Source organism: Trachurus trachurus, assembly GCF_905171665.1.
Source record: "Trachurus trachurus genome assembly, chromosome: 12".
NCBI lineage: Eukaryota > Metazoa > Chordata > Actinopteri > Carangiformes > Carangidae > Trachurus > Trachurus trachurus.
Genome location: NC_139908.1, coordinates 23,705,135 through 23,723,735, shown reverse-complemented (window position 1 = coordinate 23,723,735; position 18,601 = coordinate 23,705,135). Strand labels below are relative to the sequence as shown.

The 18,601-nt window shown below is 43.9% G+C and overlaps 1 protein-coding gene across 2 annotated transcripts in view; it reads right to left on the bottom strand.

The window, feature by feature from the left end:
• Positions 1–18,601, bottom strand: part of ehmt1b (euchromatic histone-lysine N-methyltransferase 1b) — a 31,356-nt gene that overhangs the window by 9,102 nt on the left and 3,653 nt on the right. The window contains exons 1-16 of one of the 2 annotated variants that reach the window (XM_083982994.1): positions 13,795–13,824; positions 11,052–11,139; positions 10,422–10,960; positions 9,357–9,609; positions 9,103–9,239; positions 7,613–7,768; positions 7,402–7,473; positions 7,135–7,237; positions 6,020–6,160; positions 4,018–4,286; positions 2,978–3,210; positions 2,666–2,881; positions 2,504–2,586; positions 2,248–2,354; positions 1,986–2,108; positions 1,620–1,721 (exon numbers count right to left, since the gene is read on the bottom strand). In XM_083982994.1, the coding sequence (XP_083839120.1) occupies positions 1,620–1,721; positions 1,986–2,108; positions 2,248–2,354; positions 2,504–2,586; positions 2,666–2,881; positions 2,978–3,210; positions 4,018–4,286; positions 6,020–6,160; positions 7,135–7,237; positions 7,402–7,473; positions 7,613–7,768; positions 9,103–9,239; positions 9,357–9,609; positions 10,422–10,960; positions 11,052–11,139; positions 13,795–13,809 (2,637 nt within the window). In that variant the 5' untranslated portion in view covers positions 13,810–13,824. Of the gene's footprint in view, positions 1–1,619; positions 1,722–1,985; positions 2,109–2,247; positions 2,355–2,503; positions 2,587–2,665; positions 2,882–2,977; positions 3,211–4,017; positions 4,287–6,019; positions 6,161–7,134; positions 7,238–7,401; positions 7,474–7,612; positions 7,769–9,102; positions 9,240–9,356; positions 9,610–10,421; positions 10,961–11,051; positions 11,140–13,794; positions 13,825–18,601 lie in introns of those variants that run through there. The other variant, XM_083982993.1, reaches the window with a different exon arrangement.

The window sequence follows — 18,601 nt, the reverse complement described above, 5'->3', positions numbered from 1 at the left end:
ACACCTCCTCTACAACGGCAGAGAGCCAAGTGAGAGAAACAACTCAGCGACACCAGCTGACTACATGGAAGAGTTTTCTTTATTTCATGAATGTGTTTCGGTGCTGGGCTTTCATCACAGACACATACAGACTGTGTAGAAAGCAAACAAACAAGGGAGAGTCATAGACAGTTGTTTTCACACACCTCCTGCTGCTGATTCTGAGGGATGATTGTGAATACTCACATCAGCTGCTGAGAATTTATCTGACAACAAGGTCATGTAACCATGGATAAGTCTGTACAATCTGTATCAACTGTGGTTTGTTCTGTAAATCTCCCTGTTTAAGGCCCAGAGCTGAAACACTGGAGAGAAGAGCACCACTCCTCCTAGTTCATTTGTGTTGCTTCTTTAATCTGATATGTTTAAATGGAATTGCACAAACCACCCAGGTTAGTTTTGCTTATTAAGGAGTCACTCTTTAGTCATCGTCCTTCATTTCTATCAGTTTGGTCTCATCTTTGTTCACAATCTTTGTTTTGATAGTGAGGAACAAACGTAAACACATGTGTATGTGAAGCAGCTTCCTGGGGGGTGGGGGGGTTACACTTCTTCAAATCTCACTTAACCAGAAACTCTGAGGCTTTCAAACCTACGATGTTTTCTCTGGAATCTCCCATCAAAACACTTGAACTCAGGTTGAACTGCATGTGTGAAATGACTAATTAGAGTCACTGCACCTCTGACAGTTAGCATATCCTAGCTTAGCATAAACACAAAATCTGGTCTGGCTGTTCAAAAGTTAAAAATAAATACATAATAAAAAACAGCTACCAGCATCTCTCCGGTTCACTAATAACACGTTGTATCTTTTTCTTTAATCCTTTAATCTGCCCACAGAATAAAACACAATAACATCAGAGCTGGATCTTTTCTCTCAGGGTGCTCTGACTTCCTGGTGCCTCTAGATGTGGTTATAGTGTCTCTGTGAGTCTCACGACCACGCTGCAAAGTGGTTCTGTATTTCACCCCTTTGATGGGTAAAGTAAGAACTGACTAACTTCTTTTAATTCAATCAGCTGTATAGTTATGTTGCATGTGATTGTATTTATGTATGCTTTGAATGTGTTTGAAGCAAGAGCCAGGAGTGGGGGGGCTGCCTTTAAGTTGTAAGATGAGTGTTTTATTTTTTATTTTTATCCATGTTATATTTTATTTTTTTTAGATTTTCTTTTCTTCGTCCCATCTATCTGTTTCTCCTTTTTAATTTGTTTATGCCATATCTGTGACATTTGAAATGTTTGTAAAGACATGTTAAAAACAAATAAAAATTTGAATGACAAAAAAAATAAAATTCAATCAGCCGTGCCGTCATCAGCCCGACAGTCAAATGTCAAGAAGAGAATAATCTTGAGACTTTAATAAGAATCACATGTTTATAACGACCTGAATGGACACTGGTAAATGTCTATGACGAAAAAGTTTGACATGTGATCAGTCAGAGGAGACAGTAATTTGACAAATGTATTTAATGCTATTGGGTAATAACTATTAGATTACACTAATTACCACTGATTTAAATAATTGTAAATTATACTGAAATGTATTTTCATCTGAAATGAGTGAGAAATCACACTAACCTGACAGTTTATGTTGATCAGTCCTGTGGACAGAAGGTGCTCAACAATGTTGTAATGTCCAGACTTGGCTGCTAGGTGGAGACACGTGAACCCTTCAACATCCTGAGAGGAGGAGAGAGTTGAGTTATTGATGGTTTCTACAGACTAAAGTCAAACATCTCACAGAAATATAAATATGCATGTCATCAAGGGGTTTTCTTAAATATTTTTTCTCTTTTATTCCAAACAAACAGGAAACAACAGAATGATTCTTAACTTTTAAGATCTGTGAGCTGCCAAAATAACTCAGAGGTTAAATTACATTGAGATTTGACTTCGGCTGCTGAGAAAACATCTCAGACCTGATGAGACTTGTTGCGGGTTTACCTTGTGCGAGGCGCTGGCTCCGGCCCTCAGCAGGTACAGTACCGCCTCCATGTGGTTGTTCTCACAGGCCTCCATCAGCGGCGTCCGCTGGTCTTCGTCACACATGTCCAAGTTTGCACCGGCCTGAGGCAGGACACATCAGACAGGGAGGTTACTGAGGTCCATCGGGTCAACTTTTGTCATATTTTTTGGCTTTTTTCATTTTAAAACCTGATTTTTCTTTGTTGTTGCTCCTGCGGTAACAAAGTAAAAAGAGCGGTACCTGTACGAGCATGTGGCAGATGTCTTTGTGTCCTCCCTCAGCTGCAGCGTGGAGCGGTGTACGTTTGTTCTGGGATTCCATCTTAAAGTTTGGGTCGATGCCGTCCACTGGAAGGTAAATGGAGAAGGAAATGATTTGATTAAAGCTCTAATACAAGCTGGATAAAAACGGAGGGAAGATGCCTGTACTACAGTGAACCATGTAGCTGTAGAAACATTTATAGTATTTATAAATGGCCCTGGTGGGGTTAACATACCTAGCATGAGCAGGACCCTCTTGAGTTCTCCCTGTTTGGCTGAGAGGTAAAGTTGCTTTGGATGAAAACGCAGCTTCTTGGGTCTGAAAAGAACAGAAATATAAGTTCACTTTAATGGTCCAGATATTTGGTTGTTTAAAAAAAAATTCAGTTTGCGCTTACTTCTCTGTGTCGAGAGCGACCAGGATGCTCTCCAGAGTTTCTCTGAGTGGTCCTTGAGTAGCTGTCGGTGAAGCCGTTGTTCCCATACTGGCCTGGAGTGTCCCGGTCCTGGACGACCCAGGAACAGCAGAAGCGTCGAGTCCGTGTGAAGAACGAACAGAGAGCGAGCTGTCGGCGCGGCCGCTGGCCTCAGCCCCGAGGGCCAGACGAGAAGAGCTGGAAAGCAAACATCGTTAATCTTTAGGGCTCGTTATTTTATTTATTTTTTTCCCCCCCGTCTAAAAAAAAGGCTCTGGGGGGAGACTAGTTTACCTGCCAGTGGTGGTGTCTGCTCTGCCCTCGGGGGCTCCAGGTGTGGCGGGTCCGTGTGCCAGCACAGCGGGCACAGTGGAGGTGGTGTCGGCCTTGGCGATGGTGACCTCCTTGGCCTTGCTGGCCTCCTCTCCGCAGTGGGGGCAGAAGCTCTGACCTTTCAGCACCGAGGCACAGGCTTGATGGAAACGGTGAGAGATGCTGACGTCCGGTTGGCACTCCATGAAGGTCCCCTTCACAATCATAAACACATGGCCTCAGTGAGACACACAGACAGCTGTGTTTATGTTGACTGAGAAGTCAGGTTGGGCCGGGGAACCAGAAAACACCTTTACATCTGCTATAATACCATGATTTCTACCATAGGTGGATTTCCCACCTCCTGAGGTTGGGTCTAAAAACTCAGAGGTATGACTTTATTACCAATGTGGACTGAAACCCTCAGATTTGAACAATCAACATACGTCTGTGACTGTTTTCTGCCTGAGATGCAGTATACCAGTAAAAATAATCTTGTTTTGTTATAGGAGTGATAAATGTGGAAAGATGACCACACAATATATTTTATTTTACCCTCAGCTATCCACACTTTTTGAAGAAAGCATTGCTGTATATGCAACAAGGTGGTTGCTTGACTCTTCAAACTCTTCTTTCTCTTTCTCTTCTCTTGTTTCAGTGCAGAAACATTTGATTTGACATTCTTTAACTTGTCTGGTTCTAGTGTAACATTTCCTGATCCTCAGCAGGAACAGTAACATCATCACCTGGCATTTTATTGACCCCGAACAGGAAACAAACCAAGACTTTAGAGGTTATGTGTGTCAGAACACTAAAGGTCACAGTGAAAGTTTCCAGGTCTGAGTCATACTGGATTTGCCTCTAAGTATTTTACGGTTGTGTGTCATTTGGATTAGTGCAACCAGGGTAAAAAAGACATACTGTGTGGAGTTGTGTATAAAGTGGGAACCTCCCAGTTAACTCAACACTCTCCTTTCCTGTGAGGCCTGATCACAGGACACCGCTCCAGTGACTGTACTCACAGCCCTGCAGAAGAAGCCGCAGCCGGGGCAGCACTGGTGCTTCACCATGCCGTTGCGGTGGTCCTCGCACAGGACCAGCAGCTGGACCGAGTTGGAGGGGCGCATCATTTCGTGTTTCAGCACGGCGCCCTGGCAGCGGGTCAGCTGTCCGTCGACGCTCTCCGTGGCCATGCACTTCCTGTCGGCCAGGATGAGGATCTCTCGACTCTTGGGCGTCTCCATGCGGCAGCTGCAGAGAGGAAGCTCCTGAGCCTCCTCCACCACCGACCCTGAAACGTGTGTAGAGAAGCTGCCTGTAAGTCTGGCTGCAAGTTAAATTAATTTAAGTTATTATATTATAAGAATTATGTTTAGTTATCATTATTAGAATTAAGTTATCAGTGACTCAATTCAGTCTTTGTTAAATCAACTGACTCAATGATCCAGTTGACAGTAAACGGGATAGTTCAACATTTTGGCAAATTGGCTCATTGCCATAATCCCTATAGTCATAGCAGTAAGTTCTGTAGGCTACTTTTAGAACGGCGGAGCAGAGCCGCGAGTTGCTCAGAGCTACGGTACGGAGGCTAATGGGATTTCTTGGTTTCCCTCATCAAACTCATCAAATACACAATCAAACAACTCCAAATACTCTAATAATAACGGTTCGTTACCAGACAGAGTTGTTTTCGAGGTAAATTCATGCAAAACCACTGATGCGCGTTACCGTCGGAAGCAGTTTTTCAGCAAGCAGTCTCTGCATTTGCCTTGAAAACAACTCTGTTTCGCAACGTTCCGTTATTATCTGATATCGTGGCGAATGTGCAGGTCACAACCAAGAAATCCCATTAGCCTCCGTAGCGTAGCTCTGAGCAGCTCGCGGCTCTGCTCCGCCATTCTAAAAACAGCTTGCACCAACAATTAAAGGTAACAAACCTAATGCTAAAACTATTACATAGGGATTATGGCAATGAGCCAATTGGCCAAAATGTTGAACTATCCCTCTAAGCTGCGAGTTGACAAAACCTCAGAGACACTGACAGGTAGACAGGTGTGGTCTAACACTGCCAGTATGACTTTTTTGGAGCAACACTAAATCGATATACTGTAAGCCTGTGGAATATTAACATATTTTTCAACAAAAATACATTTTTCATTCATTTAACCAACGACCGAGTTTTAGTCTGTCAATACTGACAACTTACAACGCTCTACAGTACCAACATGTGTAGAATGATACCAAAAAAACACTGAGATACCCAGTGTGACTGATCATTGAGAGCTGTGATATTGGGGAAAAACTCATTTATATCTTGAAATATTCAAATATGTTGTTTGAATCAGCGACAGTGTATATGATGAACTGGATACTTTGGGGACACCCACCAGAGAATCTGACCTGGGTTTACAATGAAAGTAGTCAAACAAACATTTTCAGCAGACTTATTTAATTTCACACAGACAAAAACTTTCCCTCAGAATACTTTAAAAGAGTTAATTACAGTATATACAGTGCACATATCAGCCTGGTTTCACATCTGTTGTTTCCTCAGTGACTGTACTGGCTCTGGTGTCATATAGAAACTAACTAGAGCCTGTGACAGGGGTTTACAAAGGTGATGTCATCTTCCCGTGCCACAGCCACAATACATTATTAAATAAATAAATTAATAAATTAACTAACAGACATATAGCACGTCAACTATTTATATGACAAACATTAAGTGCTCTTAGCAACCACTGTACAGTTTCCATGTCAATAATGGAAACAGGATGTAGAAGTCACTGGCTGGTTAGAGAAAAGTGCCCACTGGCCTGTGAAGACTATTTCTGCTTCTTTTAGGAGCAGTCTATATTCTAGGTGAGGTGTCTGACCTGAGCTACAGACCCTGCTTTAACCACTAACATTATGCAAATTGTCGTCAACATGGAAATGTTAAATTCAGATGCAAAAGGGTAAGAAGACATTCATTTGTGACTCTGGTGGGTAAAAAGAGAGTTTCCTCTTTTCTTCTACGCTCACCTTTGGTGGTTTGTGTGGGGGCCATTGGGTCTTGGGGCTTGTTGAGGTTGACAGGCGCAGGGGGGAGGATCTGTGTGTACTCCTTCCTCTCACCCACCAGGGCCTGGGCTGAGGCCTGAGGCTGGACCACCTCCTCCAGGTCTGAGGGAAACAAGAGAGAGAGAAGAGTCATTAGATACTTCACTGTTCAAACTGAGAGACGATGGAAGATGCTTTAAGACTCTATGACATGTAAAAACACATGTCCGACAAAGGAAGCAACACAACACCGTGTGAGTTACTGGAGAGAGAAAGGTCTGACAGAGAATAAAGTTGTTAGCGTAGGAGGAGAAGGAGTTGTATCTTCTTATCATGTTTTACATAAAGTGAAGGAATAGTTTCAGACAGTGACAGATGCCTCTTGAGGTTTTGTAAAGTTTATAGTAATAAAAAGTTTAAAATTAAAGTGTTAATTAGACTTTTCCGCATTATTCTTAATGGACCTGAATTTGTCTAACTTACAACGATAGAAATGGGGTGAGTGAAATTACGTAGAGTTCTTGTGTCATTAGGGCTTCGCTGTGCTAAACTTTCAGACCTAATGCAGTTCAGAGGTTATGTTATTTTCGGTATAATATAAAACCTACTGGGTCCTGACACCAGCTCTGTGGCTTGACATCAGGATTTAAAGAGGAACTGTGCAAGATTTTGACCTTAATTAAACAGCTTTGGAGTAATTGTGATGGTTAAATGACTTGTTACAGGGAGAATGGAGGGGGGGGGTAGCGCTGAGTTTTTACAACATGCACTCCGAAACTGTAGGGGGAGCTCTGTAGAGAAAAAAAGCGACCAAAACAGTGAAAAAGCGACTTGCATAGTTCCACTTTAATAAAAAAAAAAAAAAAAGAACATGGTTTGAAACGTGTGTTTTGAAGGTCTGAACCTTCAGATCTGAAAGAAAAACAAAAAATCACTTCCTCTTTTAACTTCTTCAAACAGACCTGTTGACCGTGAGCAGTGAGAGAACCCTTTCAGTGTTGACTGATAAACGATTGTTGCTGAACACAGAGGTAATTTCTTCCTGACAGCTGGGATGTGGACCAGAGGTGAGCAGCTGGATGACTCTACACTCTCACCTTTGGTCTTTATCCTCCTCTTCCGTTTCCTGGACGGCCTGAGCCATGCGCTGTCTCCTTTTGTTTTCTTCTTCAGCTTCTTCTTCAGACCGGACTCTGTGCTCTGAGACAGACACGCCGAGTTCATTCACAGAGTTCATTTAATTACAACGAGAGATCATTTAACTGCTGTCACTTCTCACTGTCTTCTGTCAAAAAGAAGGTGAAATGAGCTCTAGCGCTCTGACATAGTTAGGTGGAGTAATGATGGTGAGTAGTGGGTTGTACCATGTCGGACTCTGTGCCTTCCTCCTCTCCCTCGTCTTCTCCTGACTCTTCAGAGTCCGGCTCATCTCCCACCTCCACCACAGAAACAAAAAAAAAAAAAAACACTCAACACTGCAACTGACGAATCATAAAAGCGCTACATTTCACACAGGATAGAAATCACCACATCGTCAATTTGGGACAGTGTGAAAGAAACGTGTCGTGTTCCAACCTGAGAGATGGACTCGGACGTCGCCTCCTGTGCAGCACCGACAGGTTCCTCTGCTGGCTGCTGTCCTTCCTCTTCCTCAGATTCCACCTCCTCTGACTCTTCCTCCTCAGATGCATTGTCTACCTTCTCCCCATTTATGTTTGCTACTTCTTTAGCCTGTGAGGTAAGAAAGGAACCGAGATGATCACTGCAATCCCTAAAGGTCATATTATATCTCATACTTAACTGATGCTAGACATCGCATGGTTTCCTGTGATGGGATCCTGAGATCATAAGATCAGTTCCTGATTTAAATCTCGACAGTTTTCTTTACAGAGTGCTTTGAACATTTATAAAGTAAAAAAGTACACTACTGATTTAGCACTGCACTTCCATATTACTGTGGAACTGATGAACAGTTCTATATTCACTCATTCATCAGCCAGTCGGCTGGGAGAGGAGTGGTGGGGGGTGGGGTCAAAGGGACTGGAGCTGGTCCTAGTCAGGGGTTCACCCTGGACCAGATCAACAGTCAATCACGCTCACATTCACACCTATGGACAATGTAGAGTTACTGTCTTGGAGGAAACCTACACAGACTCGAGAACTCCGGGCTACGAGGCGACAGCGCTGACCACTGCACCTCCATTATCTTAAAATATCAAAATCAACGTGGCAGAGCCTGAAACATCATCTTTTTAATGAAGAGCCGACTGTGAAACTAGTCGTGGCTGATGAAGCCTCAAGCAGAGATAAGGAGCAGACTACAGAGGTGCAGTCGGCTCTCTTGTCTCTAACCATATCCAATTTTTATTTTAGCACAGAGCACACAGCTCCCTCTGGATCCATGAAAGACTCTTTATAACTGTTTTCATATATTCTGCTCAAACAGACTTTGATGTGAAGTGACGTGAGTGAGGCTAAAGTATGAGGCCAACACGGAAGTACCAAAGCATGCACTTCTTTGAATGACCACTAGAGTCTGCCTCCAACACTGAGTCAGTCCCCACAGACTGCCATGTTACCTGACAACAGAAATAAACATGTTTACAGCCTGCTGCAAACAACAGGTTTGGTCTCTACGACTGCTTTCGTCCTTCATAACAACTGCACAGTGGGTGGGTTTTAATGCACCTTGCTCGTTTAAAATGGATAAAGCCTACAAGTTCAAAGTTCTGGGTAAATGCATGCCATATTGTTGCCACAGGCCAGCATGCACTGAAGTCTCGGCTCCACTCACGCCCTCCCTCTTCGCCAATTTTTGCATTAGCTGGGAGTTTATACTGGCATCAGGTTCTGGCAAGATGGCAACAGTGGTGCTGCCCACCCTGAGCTTCACAACACTCACAGAGGCCATGTCACAGCTGTTTTTACTGTAAAAACCTGGAGTTCCCTGTTAGGAGATCCACTATTAAATGTAGAAAGGAGATTAATATATAAAGTTTTGTCACCAAGTGGCCACATGAAGCTTTGTGTTTAGTGTTGTTGATAGTGATGAGTGGAGCAGAGACCTGTTGGCTCTTGGCAGACTGCTGTAGTTCCTTAAACATTTCAAGCACAGTTCTCTGCTTAAGCACTTTGGTTTTCTTCTTGGGGACCAGGCTGTATGTTCCCATCCTCCTCTTCTTCTTACGCGACGACAGCGCTCCTGTGGAAGAGCCAAACAACACGTTTACAAATGTGAGTGCAGATCATGCTCTGAAATCTGAGAATTAAAGTCTGTTTTTTTTTCTACAGTGGGTCAAAGTTTTGTTACGTGTCTGACCTAGTTGGAACTTGTTTAGGGCTGGAGCAGAAGGAGTCGAAGGAGCCGAAGGAGCTGGAGGAGCTGAAGTTGGCAGAGGTGCTGGTGAAGCGGATGACGCAGTTTGTGCTGAAGCTGGCGTGTCTGGTGGACTCTGAGGTAGATGGTTCTGGGAAGAGGACTGCTGTGTGGAGTTCTGCGCATCAGGCGCAACGTGAGTCTCCACTTTCTCCATTTTGGCACTTTTTGCTTCTCTTAATTCCCTGTTAATAAGCTGCAGACGACAAGAACCGAAAGCTTTGAGGGTGAAGTGTCAGTCTACACATTTCTGCTAAAGCTCACTGTTTCATTTTTCCACAAAACACCCAGATTTAGATTTTAAAGAAGAGAGCAGTTAAACTTATTTTTAAAATCAAATCAGTGACATGCAAATAGCCATTAAAAAAAAAAATCCAATGTCATGTGATGTAATGGAACACAGGTCATGATGCAGAACAACAGTTTGATTGTTTTGCATGTGATTTTACATATATTTGCCTCATCTGTACGGCCACATGTACATGGACAGAGGCTTTTCTAATTGTTTGGGTTTCTTAGATCCAAAGAAAGCTTAGTTAAAAATACAAATAAAATATTTACAACACAGGACACAATAACACTTGCAATAAGACAATAATTTGTTTCCATCTATGTGCCACTGCCTAGTTCAACATGACAGATCTCTTCCATAAAGAGATGGTTTCCCCCAGGTTGGTGTGGAAGAACCTGAACCCCATCCAGCAGCTTTGGGATGAACTGCACCGCTAAGTGCTGGGCCTCACTAATGCTGTTGTGACTGAATGGGATCAAACTACTAATGTAATCTTGTGTCAAGTCTTCTTACAGGAGCTGAGGCCGTTACATAAGCATCACATGTGGGTGCACTGCATGTCCTCCTACTGTGTTTGGATGTCCACATACTTTTGTCATGTGTACAGATATTCAAACAATCTTTCTTATCATCTTGTGGTGATAGTTCAGTGATGCCACTAAAAGGCAATAGGAGAAAGGGGGCAGAAAACACTAATGAGCTCCTAATGAGTTTACCTTCTGTGCCGGGCTGACAGCAGGTCTGGACATGGTCTTGCGTGCTCTGTGTATCGTGACGGGCGCTGGAGCCGGTGCAGGAGACGGGTCTGTGCCATTTTTAGTGTCTGATATACCCTGTCCCGACGTAGTCCCTGTACTGGGGTCAGTCCTTAACGCGCCAGAAGGCTGCGCGCACCCCGATGCCGAGGAGGCGGGGAGGGCTTTGACCACATGTCCCCCTGCTGATGTGCCCGAAGGCAACCAGTTAGTCCTGGGGGGGGAAACCCCCAAACCTGGCATGGCTGCAGAGCTGCCCTCATGCTGCTGCTGCTGCTGCTGCTTTGTGAGGATGAATCCATTACTTCCGGTGACAGAACCGTGCGGCGGCTCCATGTCCGGTAAACCATTTTCATTCACCAACAGGAAAGTCTTGTTGCTGCTCGTGGTGGATCCGTGTGTGGGGCTCTTGAGCCGGGTGTTGTCACATTCGGTGCCGTTGAGCATGGCCTCTGCTGCGGGGGAAGAGGCCAGTCTGGCTGCTACGTCTTTGTCTCCGTCTGTGGAACCAAAACCAAAGAGATTATTCAAAAAGTACAATGTCAGTTCCATAAACAACTAAATCATTTGGAGTTTTACTTTGACTACTACCTGGTGTATCTCCATTGCTTGCCGGATCGAGGCTCTCCTTCTTTGCAGATGCACCCTTATCCGCACTGCCCTTGGCTAGACCAGCCGGCTGATGAAAAAACACCACAAACGTCAGGGGAAATCAGATTTAGAGCCGTTATTAACATGAATTAACTTGCGGATAGCTTTCCCATTGAAATGCTTCATGTCAAATATCTAAAACCGAAAAGTCTGATCATAACTCAATAATCAAAACCACAGAGATTCCACTTACAATTATCAACGCTGAAACAATTACTGAAGTAGAATCATTAATTATCTGACAATTTTCGTCGTCAGTCAGTGCTTTCAGTCACTGCTCGATGTGAGGAGCTGCTGTTTTTCTCAGTTTTACTTCTTTGTATCCGAATAAAGCAAACAAGAGAAGCAAAGCCTCACAATCTGAGAAGCTACAGGCAGACGGTGTTTGGTTGACAAAGAATTGATATTCTAACAAAATTGATGATCATTAATTTTCTGGCAACTGACGAACCAATTCTCGAGACAAAAAAAAACCCCTCTTTGAAAAACAAAGATTACAGAGTGAGCTGAGAGAAAGGAGGCTGACCTCCGTGAACTTTGATTGTGTCTTCTCTCTTTACCAAAAGGAGCAGCAGATCCCTGCCGCAGATTCAAAAGAGAAATCTCAAACCACCCACGGATCGTCCTTACACAGGAGGGAGGCAGCTGAAGAGGCAACACCAGGAAATGTTAAAAAAAAAAAAAAAAAACTGCAGACCACAAGCCTCATGCTCACTCTGGGAGAATGGGCCCAAAGGAAACAGAAGAGGTCTGGGAGAAAAGAACAAAAACACGATGAATCCTACTTTTGCTTTCTTTTCTGAGTCCAGCTTTTTGCCATCCCCTTTTGTTCCAAGGCCTTTCAACCTCCGTGGATCATGTTGAAGGGAAGTGGGGGCTACCCCCTGAAGAGCAGCAGAGCTAGCACGCTCCTCGGCCTCCAACACCCAGCACACTCAGAGTACAAGCACAAACAGATGGGACAGAGATTCTCATGGTAAAAGGCAGGTACCGAGTTTGACTGTCCCCCAGAAAGCAGAGGAAACACTGCTCCTCCACACTTCTCCAATCATAAAGACTGCTTTAGGCACAGAGAGCTTCACTTTAACAAACCAGTTCAACTCTCCTCTCCAAAAGGCTGACAATCAAATCCTCAGATTTAACAGAGCATGAGTCCTGAAGCCTGCAAACACAACCCAGACCCCAACCCAAAGAGCCTTTCCTCCAATCACGTGCTCCCGAGTCCCTGAGCAGGACGAGGACGTGCACCTTGTCAAACAGCAGCGAGGTCAGGACCAAGAGCAGGTCTGACTGTGAGCACCAGGAACTGAGGGTGTCTCGCAAAGAACATCTAGTCTGGGACAATCAGTGTGATGTGTGATCTCAAGGAGGTGAAGGTGGTGAGCACATGCCAGGGGGGTGAGGAAGGAGAAGAAGAAGAATCCTTTAGTTCCTTCGTTTTCATGGATTGAGGAAAAAGCCAGTTACAAAAACCAGCACACCAGCCTCATCCCTCCCCCTAGTGGCGGAAAGTGGAACCTACAACCTGGAGACAGAAAGGAGAGGGGGGGAAGGGAGGCAGAGAAGGCTGTCTGCAGATCTCCGCCATTTCGCAACCAGATTGTTTACTGACAGAACGCGGCCATTGCAGCAGTTTTCCACTAGATGGGGAAGGTAGGGGTTTGGAGGCTGGTGGATGGATGTGGCTGCTGCTGAGAGAAGCTCCAAATAAGAAGCTAAAGGCTTTGAATACTGATCAGGAACCTTAAGTGACACATTAATAAAAAAAAAATGTAAATGTTAGTGTGGACCAAAGCTTAAACCATGACTGCAGGATTAAAGCTCTAGTGGTTCACATGCTACAGTCCAGATTGGACCTTTTTTTGTTTTGTGGAAATGCAATTAGCCTTTTAATTATTAGAAATAAATAATTTGTATATTATATAGCTGATATTCCTAAAGCTGTAAAATATTCCATCGGATCAACCATCCACTGCCCCTACGGCATAAAGAGACGCTGGTATATGAGATGGCCTGGACGTTGGTAGTGATGTGGCCTATCTTTAGATCTCAGAGGCCTGAATACAAGTCAACACAAAGCACAAACACATCACACAAACAGCTGTCACACTGTGAGTGAGAAGCATAAGATCGTCAACTACCCGGTGAGATGAGATGAGATGAAGCGACTACGTACAGAAATGAGAGCCTGAGAGAACAAAGGCATGATGGGACGCATTCCTGATCTCTGAAGCACTGCTTTTTTTTCCTTTTAGTTTTTGCGCATTGTCTCTTTAAAAAAAGGAAGCTTGTGAACTCTCCACTACAGGCTGTTTGTCCAGGCCGCTGCGCTTCGTCGGATTGTTTGGTTTGTATCTTTTCGAGAGGCCTACAGAGGTGAAACTGTCGATTTATCTCACGAGGAAAAAAAAAAAAGCAAAAGATTGAAGTGAAAATGAAGCTGAAATAACGCACGGTTGTCTCCAAACTGCCTCCACAATCACAACCTCACGTTTGACAAATGTGGGGCTTCCTGGTGGCCTAACAACATGACACAACATGATCATGCAATCACAACAACGTTAGTCCAGGATGCCATCCTTCCTCGCCCACTCATTTCCTGCCATTTCTCTATTGTCCGTGCTCCAAATAAAGAAATACCCAACAATAAAAAATCTATTTATATTAGTACATAATCTCATACCATGTTCAGGAACATGCAAATGAGAGCTGCTGAGGACCTGTGGAGGCTCACACTGCTGCCTCACATTCAAGCTCCAGATTAAAAAGCAGTCACTGGCACTGCAGCCTTTTGCTCCAGTATATTCCTGATGCATCCGGTCCCCAGGATCATCATTATGTACCAACCATGAGGGGGCACACGCACACGCTGAGAGGAGGGAGGAAAGACCAGGTAAAGAAAAAGGGAGCGTGACGGTCTTGCTGTTAGGCTGGTTTCCAGATGTTCAGGAGGTCAGGTTTCCATCCTGCCATAATGAGAGTGACATCATATTTCCTGTGCTGATTACTCTAAATACAGCAGTCATCCTAATCCATGACACCACGCTCACATCTCTCTCAGACACAGCAAACAAACCTCTGCTCCTCGAGCACAAGTCCTCGAATTTCAGGGATCAAGAGCAAATCGGCTGCTGTGTTGAGAGAGAAGCACATCTTACAGACTGAGAAAGCGTCTCAATGAGAAGACAGCCATAGTTCAAATCTAAACTAACTTTTAGAAAACATAACATGTCCAAAATGAGCTGAGAAGTAAAGACTACACATCTCCTCAGACCATTCAAACCCAACCAGGGGTGAAGAGTAGAAAGCTAACATGTCTCTTCTCTTGTGTGCCTCCAGGAAGCATCATACCTGCTTTCTTCTCATGGCCTCCATTGAGAAGAAGAAGGCGTCAGAGAGGGCGTGTGTGCTTGAGAGAGAGATAGAGAGATAGAGAGAGGGGGGGAGAGAAGGGAAGGGGGGAGAGAGAGAGAGCGAGAGAATGTGTCGAACAGATTGTTCCTCTTTTCCTTTTCTTTCCCCGCATGCACATTCACCTCGCCGGTCATGTGACCTGGTGGTGGCTCCCTCTGTCGGCCCTCTTCTTCAGAGGGGTCTCCACAGAGCATGCTCAGTCTGCTCAGACAGAAGCACCACTCGCTTCTCTCTGAGCCTGAAGACCTCAAAGCCACTCAAGACATCCACCACGCAAACTGCTGCAGGACCGCACAGACTAGTACTAACTGTATTTACATTTACACATTCACACCTCGTGTTGTTACTTCTGTCGAGTGCCTTTCCACTCAGCCATTTCCTCTGTTGCTCGACATTGCCAATTCCACTGCTGTTTTGTTTCTGTCTATTTTTGTTGTTGTTGTTGTTGTGCTCTGTTCCTTTTTCAATGCAAAGCGAAAGCATGAAAATAAAAGCCTCGTATCAAGTGTGCATGCTGCAGGCTGCAGCACCTGGGGAGGGAATAGCAGTATTAAAGTCGAGGGATAAAGGGCCCAGAGGGGGAAAATCAGACGGCGCTGAGGAGCCTGAAGGCCCCGAACGTTTTTCCACCGTGGACATCAGGCCCCGTCCAAACCTCTCAACAGGAGAGTCTTTTGTACCCGCTGAGCTTTGAGCCAGTGAAGGCAGTAAAACACAACACTGCCAGGCCATGCAACACATATTAAGTCAGAGAAGTGAAGGAGCGGAGGGGGGGAAGAGCCTGAGACAAAGCTCCAACAGCAACAACCACCACAAAAGGACCAGAACAGATAACCTGAAGCATGTGGCTGCAAACAGAGTGGGAATGAGCACACAATAACACAACTTCACTGAGACTTTGTATTGTTGTCAGCGCTTTGATCCACATGTGGTCTGGTGTGGTTCTGTTCTCATTGGGTCTTCGGTTTATTTTCACAAGATTCCTAATCAGGACCACAATTTCTGATTCGTTTTTATTTCCTTTACAGCGGAGACGTGCATTACCAGATCCCAGAAATATTTGCGATGTGTCAAAAGACTGAGCTAGTCTGGCCAATGATTCTTAAATACAAACAGGGTTCCTACACATTTGAAGTTTTCAAATTCCATACTTTTTCCAGACCCTAATTTCCAGACTTTTCTGTAAAAAAATTCAAATAATTTCCAATATTTGAGTAAATAGATGTGTATCATGTAAATAAATGTGTATGCCATTATGTCCAGGGGATTCTAGGTACAATAGCTCATACAAAATAATTAACCCAATTAACTTCAGATAAGACCAAACCCAGATAAGTGTTGAGATAAATATATTTCCATACAATAGTTTCCATTTTCCATACTTTTTCAGACCTGGAAATGTATTAAATCAAATTCACTATTCTTCCATAGGCTACTTTCCATACTTGTGTAGGAACCCTGTACAAATGAGCAAAAAGTCGTCACAGTCAAAGAGCTGGGATTAGTAAAAAGTCTGGCATTTTTGCTTCATTAATGATTTAAATGATTAATTTATGACTGGTGGGGTCGAGGTGTGTCGCTTCCTACGGTGAAATGACTCTTCTCCTCTGGGCCCACCTCAGACACAGAGGAATGCAGATGTAGAGATGTTGGTGGCCTCTCTCGTTTCACTACTAAATGACAAACAACCTTGTCCTGACACATGAGCTCAGGTTGCTCAGCTTTCAGGAGCCAATGCACACAAAAAAAGAAAGTTCTTCCCTCCGACAAGGCCAGCGGAGCAGGAAAAGTAAAAACTGAAACTGAAAAAGCAACGAGTGTAGGTAAAGACACGTTGACAATGCGGTCTGGCAGAAATAGTTAATTCATTACCAGCGACGAAACGCCCACAAGACACAAAAGGACACCACCCACGAGCAAAGAACACTTGAACGAGGAGGAGCTGCCCATGACAAGGCCTCTTCCTGTACACAAGAAAACCTGTGTGTGCAACTCTGTAACGTGAAACTCATTTAACCAGAGCATGAAAAACTTTTCTGCTTATCTCGGCCTCTGGTTATATTATTTTTGCCTTTGAGCTCATGTACAGATTTTAATTCACACAATAAGGAGACAGAGCAGCTGTCTTGTTTAATGGCAAGAAAGTTGAGGCCTTGTCTGGAGCCATGCTAACAGACCTGGACTCTTCAGTGGAGTTTTTTTAGCCACGCTAGCGGCGTGGTTCTAGGAATAGCAATGTCAGCCTGTTGGTCGGTTACTGTGGCTCAGACTGAAATATCCCAACAACTACTGGACTGATGTCAGGAGTTGCCGTGACGTTGCTTGCCACAGACAGTTAGGTCCTCATGAGGCCCGTTGATTCTGGTGATCCTCTCTGGGGAGGAGGTTGTGTTTTCTGGGCTGGAGTGAAACATCGACTGCTGTGAAGTTTGGTACACATACTTTATGTTCTCTGACGATGGAGGACTCCTAATGACCCTAACTTCCTCTCACACTGCCATGACGTTGACACTTTCTCAATCTCAACCACGGACGCCCTGACTGATCGGCCACCAGTCATTATTGGCCAATTTTGATAAAAACATGCATGACTGGTAGATCATTTACGCTTATAGTCACCTTCACCTAATGACCGATCACCTGTGGTAAAGGGGACACCGTCAATGTAGCCAAGAGGATCAGTATTAGTCGTGGATTGGCAGATCTCACTCTTTGATTATCGGCATCCATAGCAAAAGACATTGATCAGAACGTCCCTCTCTCAGCTAATCTAGTAGATGAACTGATATTAATGTGATAGAGATATTCAAGTCCCACACAAGACTGTAATAATGTTAATAATGCCTTGACTTTTAATCGATTGCCATAATTAGGACATTTTTATTTTTCCAATAATGACATCATCATCTTTTCAGCTTTTTACACAGATCAATTCTTAAATTTAATCTGTTAATGACTTAAAGCAGCTTGTAGAGCTGCATCAATCTGATCTGTGCCTACACAGCATGGGGAATTATGATCAAATCCTTAATCTGTCCTTTCTTACTAAAGACCCATCAAGTATTGAGCCAAGCCACAGTATTGACAGTACTGTGTGTGTAACAGGATAATAACAGGATTTACGGGGGGCACGTGGATGGTAAGGTGACCAGTTTCAGTTAGGATGAGTTTTCCCCCACGTCAACATTTACAATTCATCTTAAAACCATTTAACTCCATTTACAACCAGCTCACGAGTGCTGCTCTCATTTTCACAGCTGATGGATGCAGGTGGTGTCAGGTGGCTGGAGAAGCCCTGCAGCACATCCTGTACTCAGAGCACCTGCACGGTGACGGCACTATCATACGCTCAATGTCGGGTTTTTGTTACAATATTCACATTATCAGAAGATTTGGTTAGGAATCTAGCAATGATCATTTCTCTTAATCATAAAGAAATGTGACGATGGTTGAGATGAAAAGATAAATAACAGGGAAAGACTGTGGGATCTGCTACTGACTGAGTGTGAGCACCACCAGGCCCAACACTCTGAGGGTCAGGGTTATCATCCTGACACAGTGAGATAAGTATAATGAATTACTGATGTACAAACAAATACAACATTGCATAACTAATGTTTAACTTAATCAGCACATTTACATCGGTGCCTATCTAACAGGTCTAAAAAGCAGATCTCCTTGAAATTTGTCAATTCAGTCACTACAGAATATCATCAGCTACGTTTGGTGATCATTTTAACTCGTACAATAATCCACACATCAAAATCCAACCTGCTGAGAAGTTTACCGAGCAGCTGTTAAATAGAGGACACTTTGTTTGGTTTCTCTTGTGCCGTCCACATGACAAAAGGTAGGTCCCTGCAACAAGTAAAGTGTTTGGTATGTTAGCTCTGTCTGGTAACGAACAGTTGAAAGCTTGAAATTTGAGCTGTAATAAACACTGTAATCTCCAGGGGCTTCTGGCCAAAGTTCCTCAAAGTTTCTACAAGGCAGTTTCTTCTGAGTTCCTCTTGTCTCGGTATCCAGCACAAACTTTTTCAGCAGTTTTGTGGCCACACTCACAACGTATGTCAACT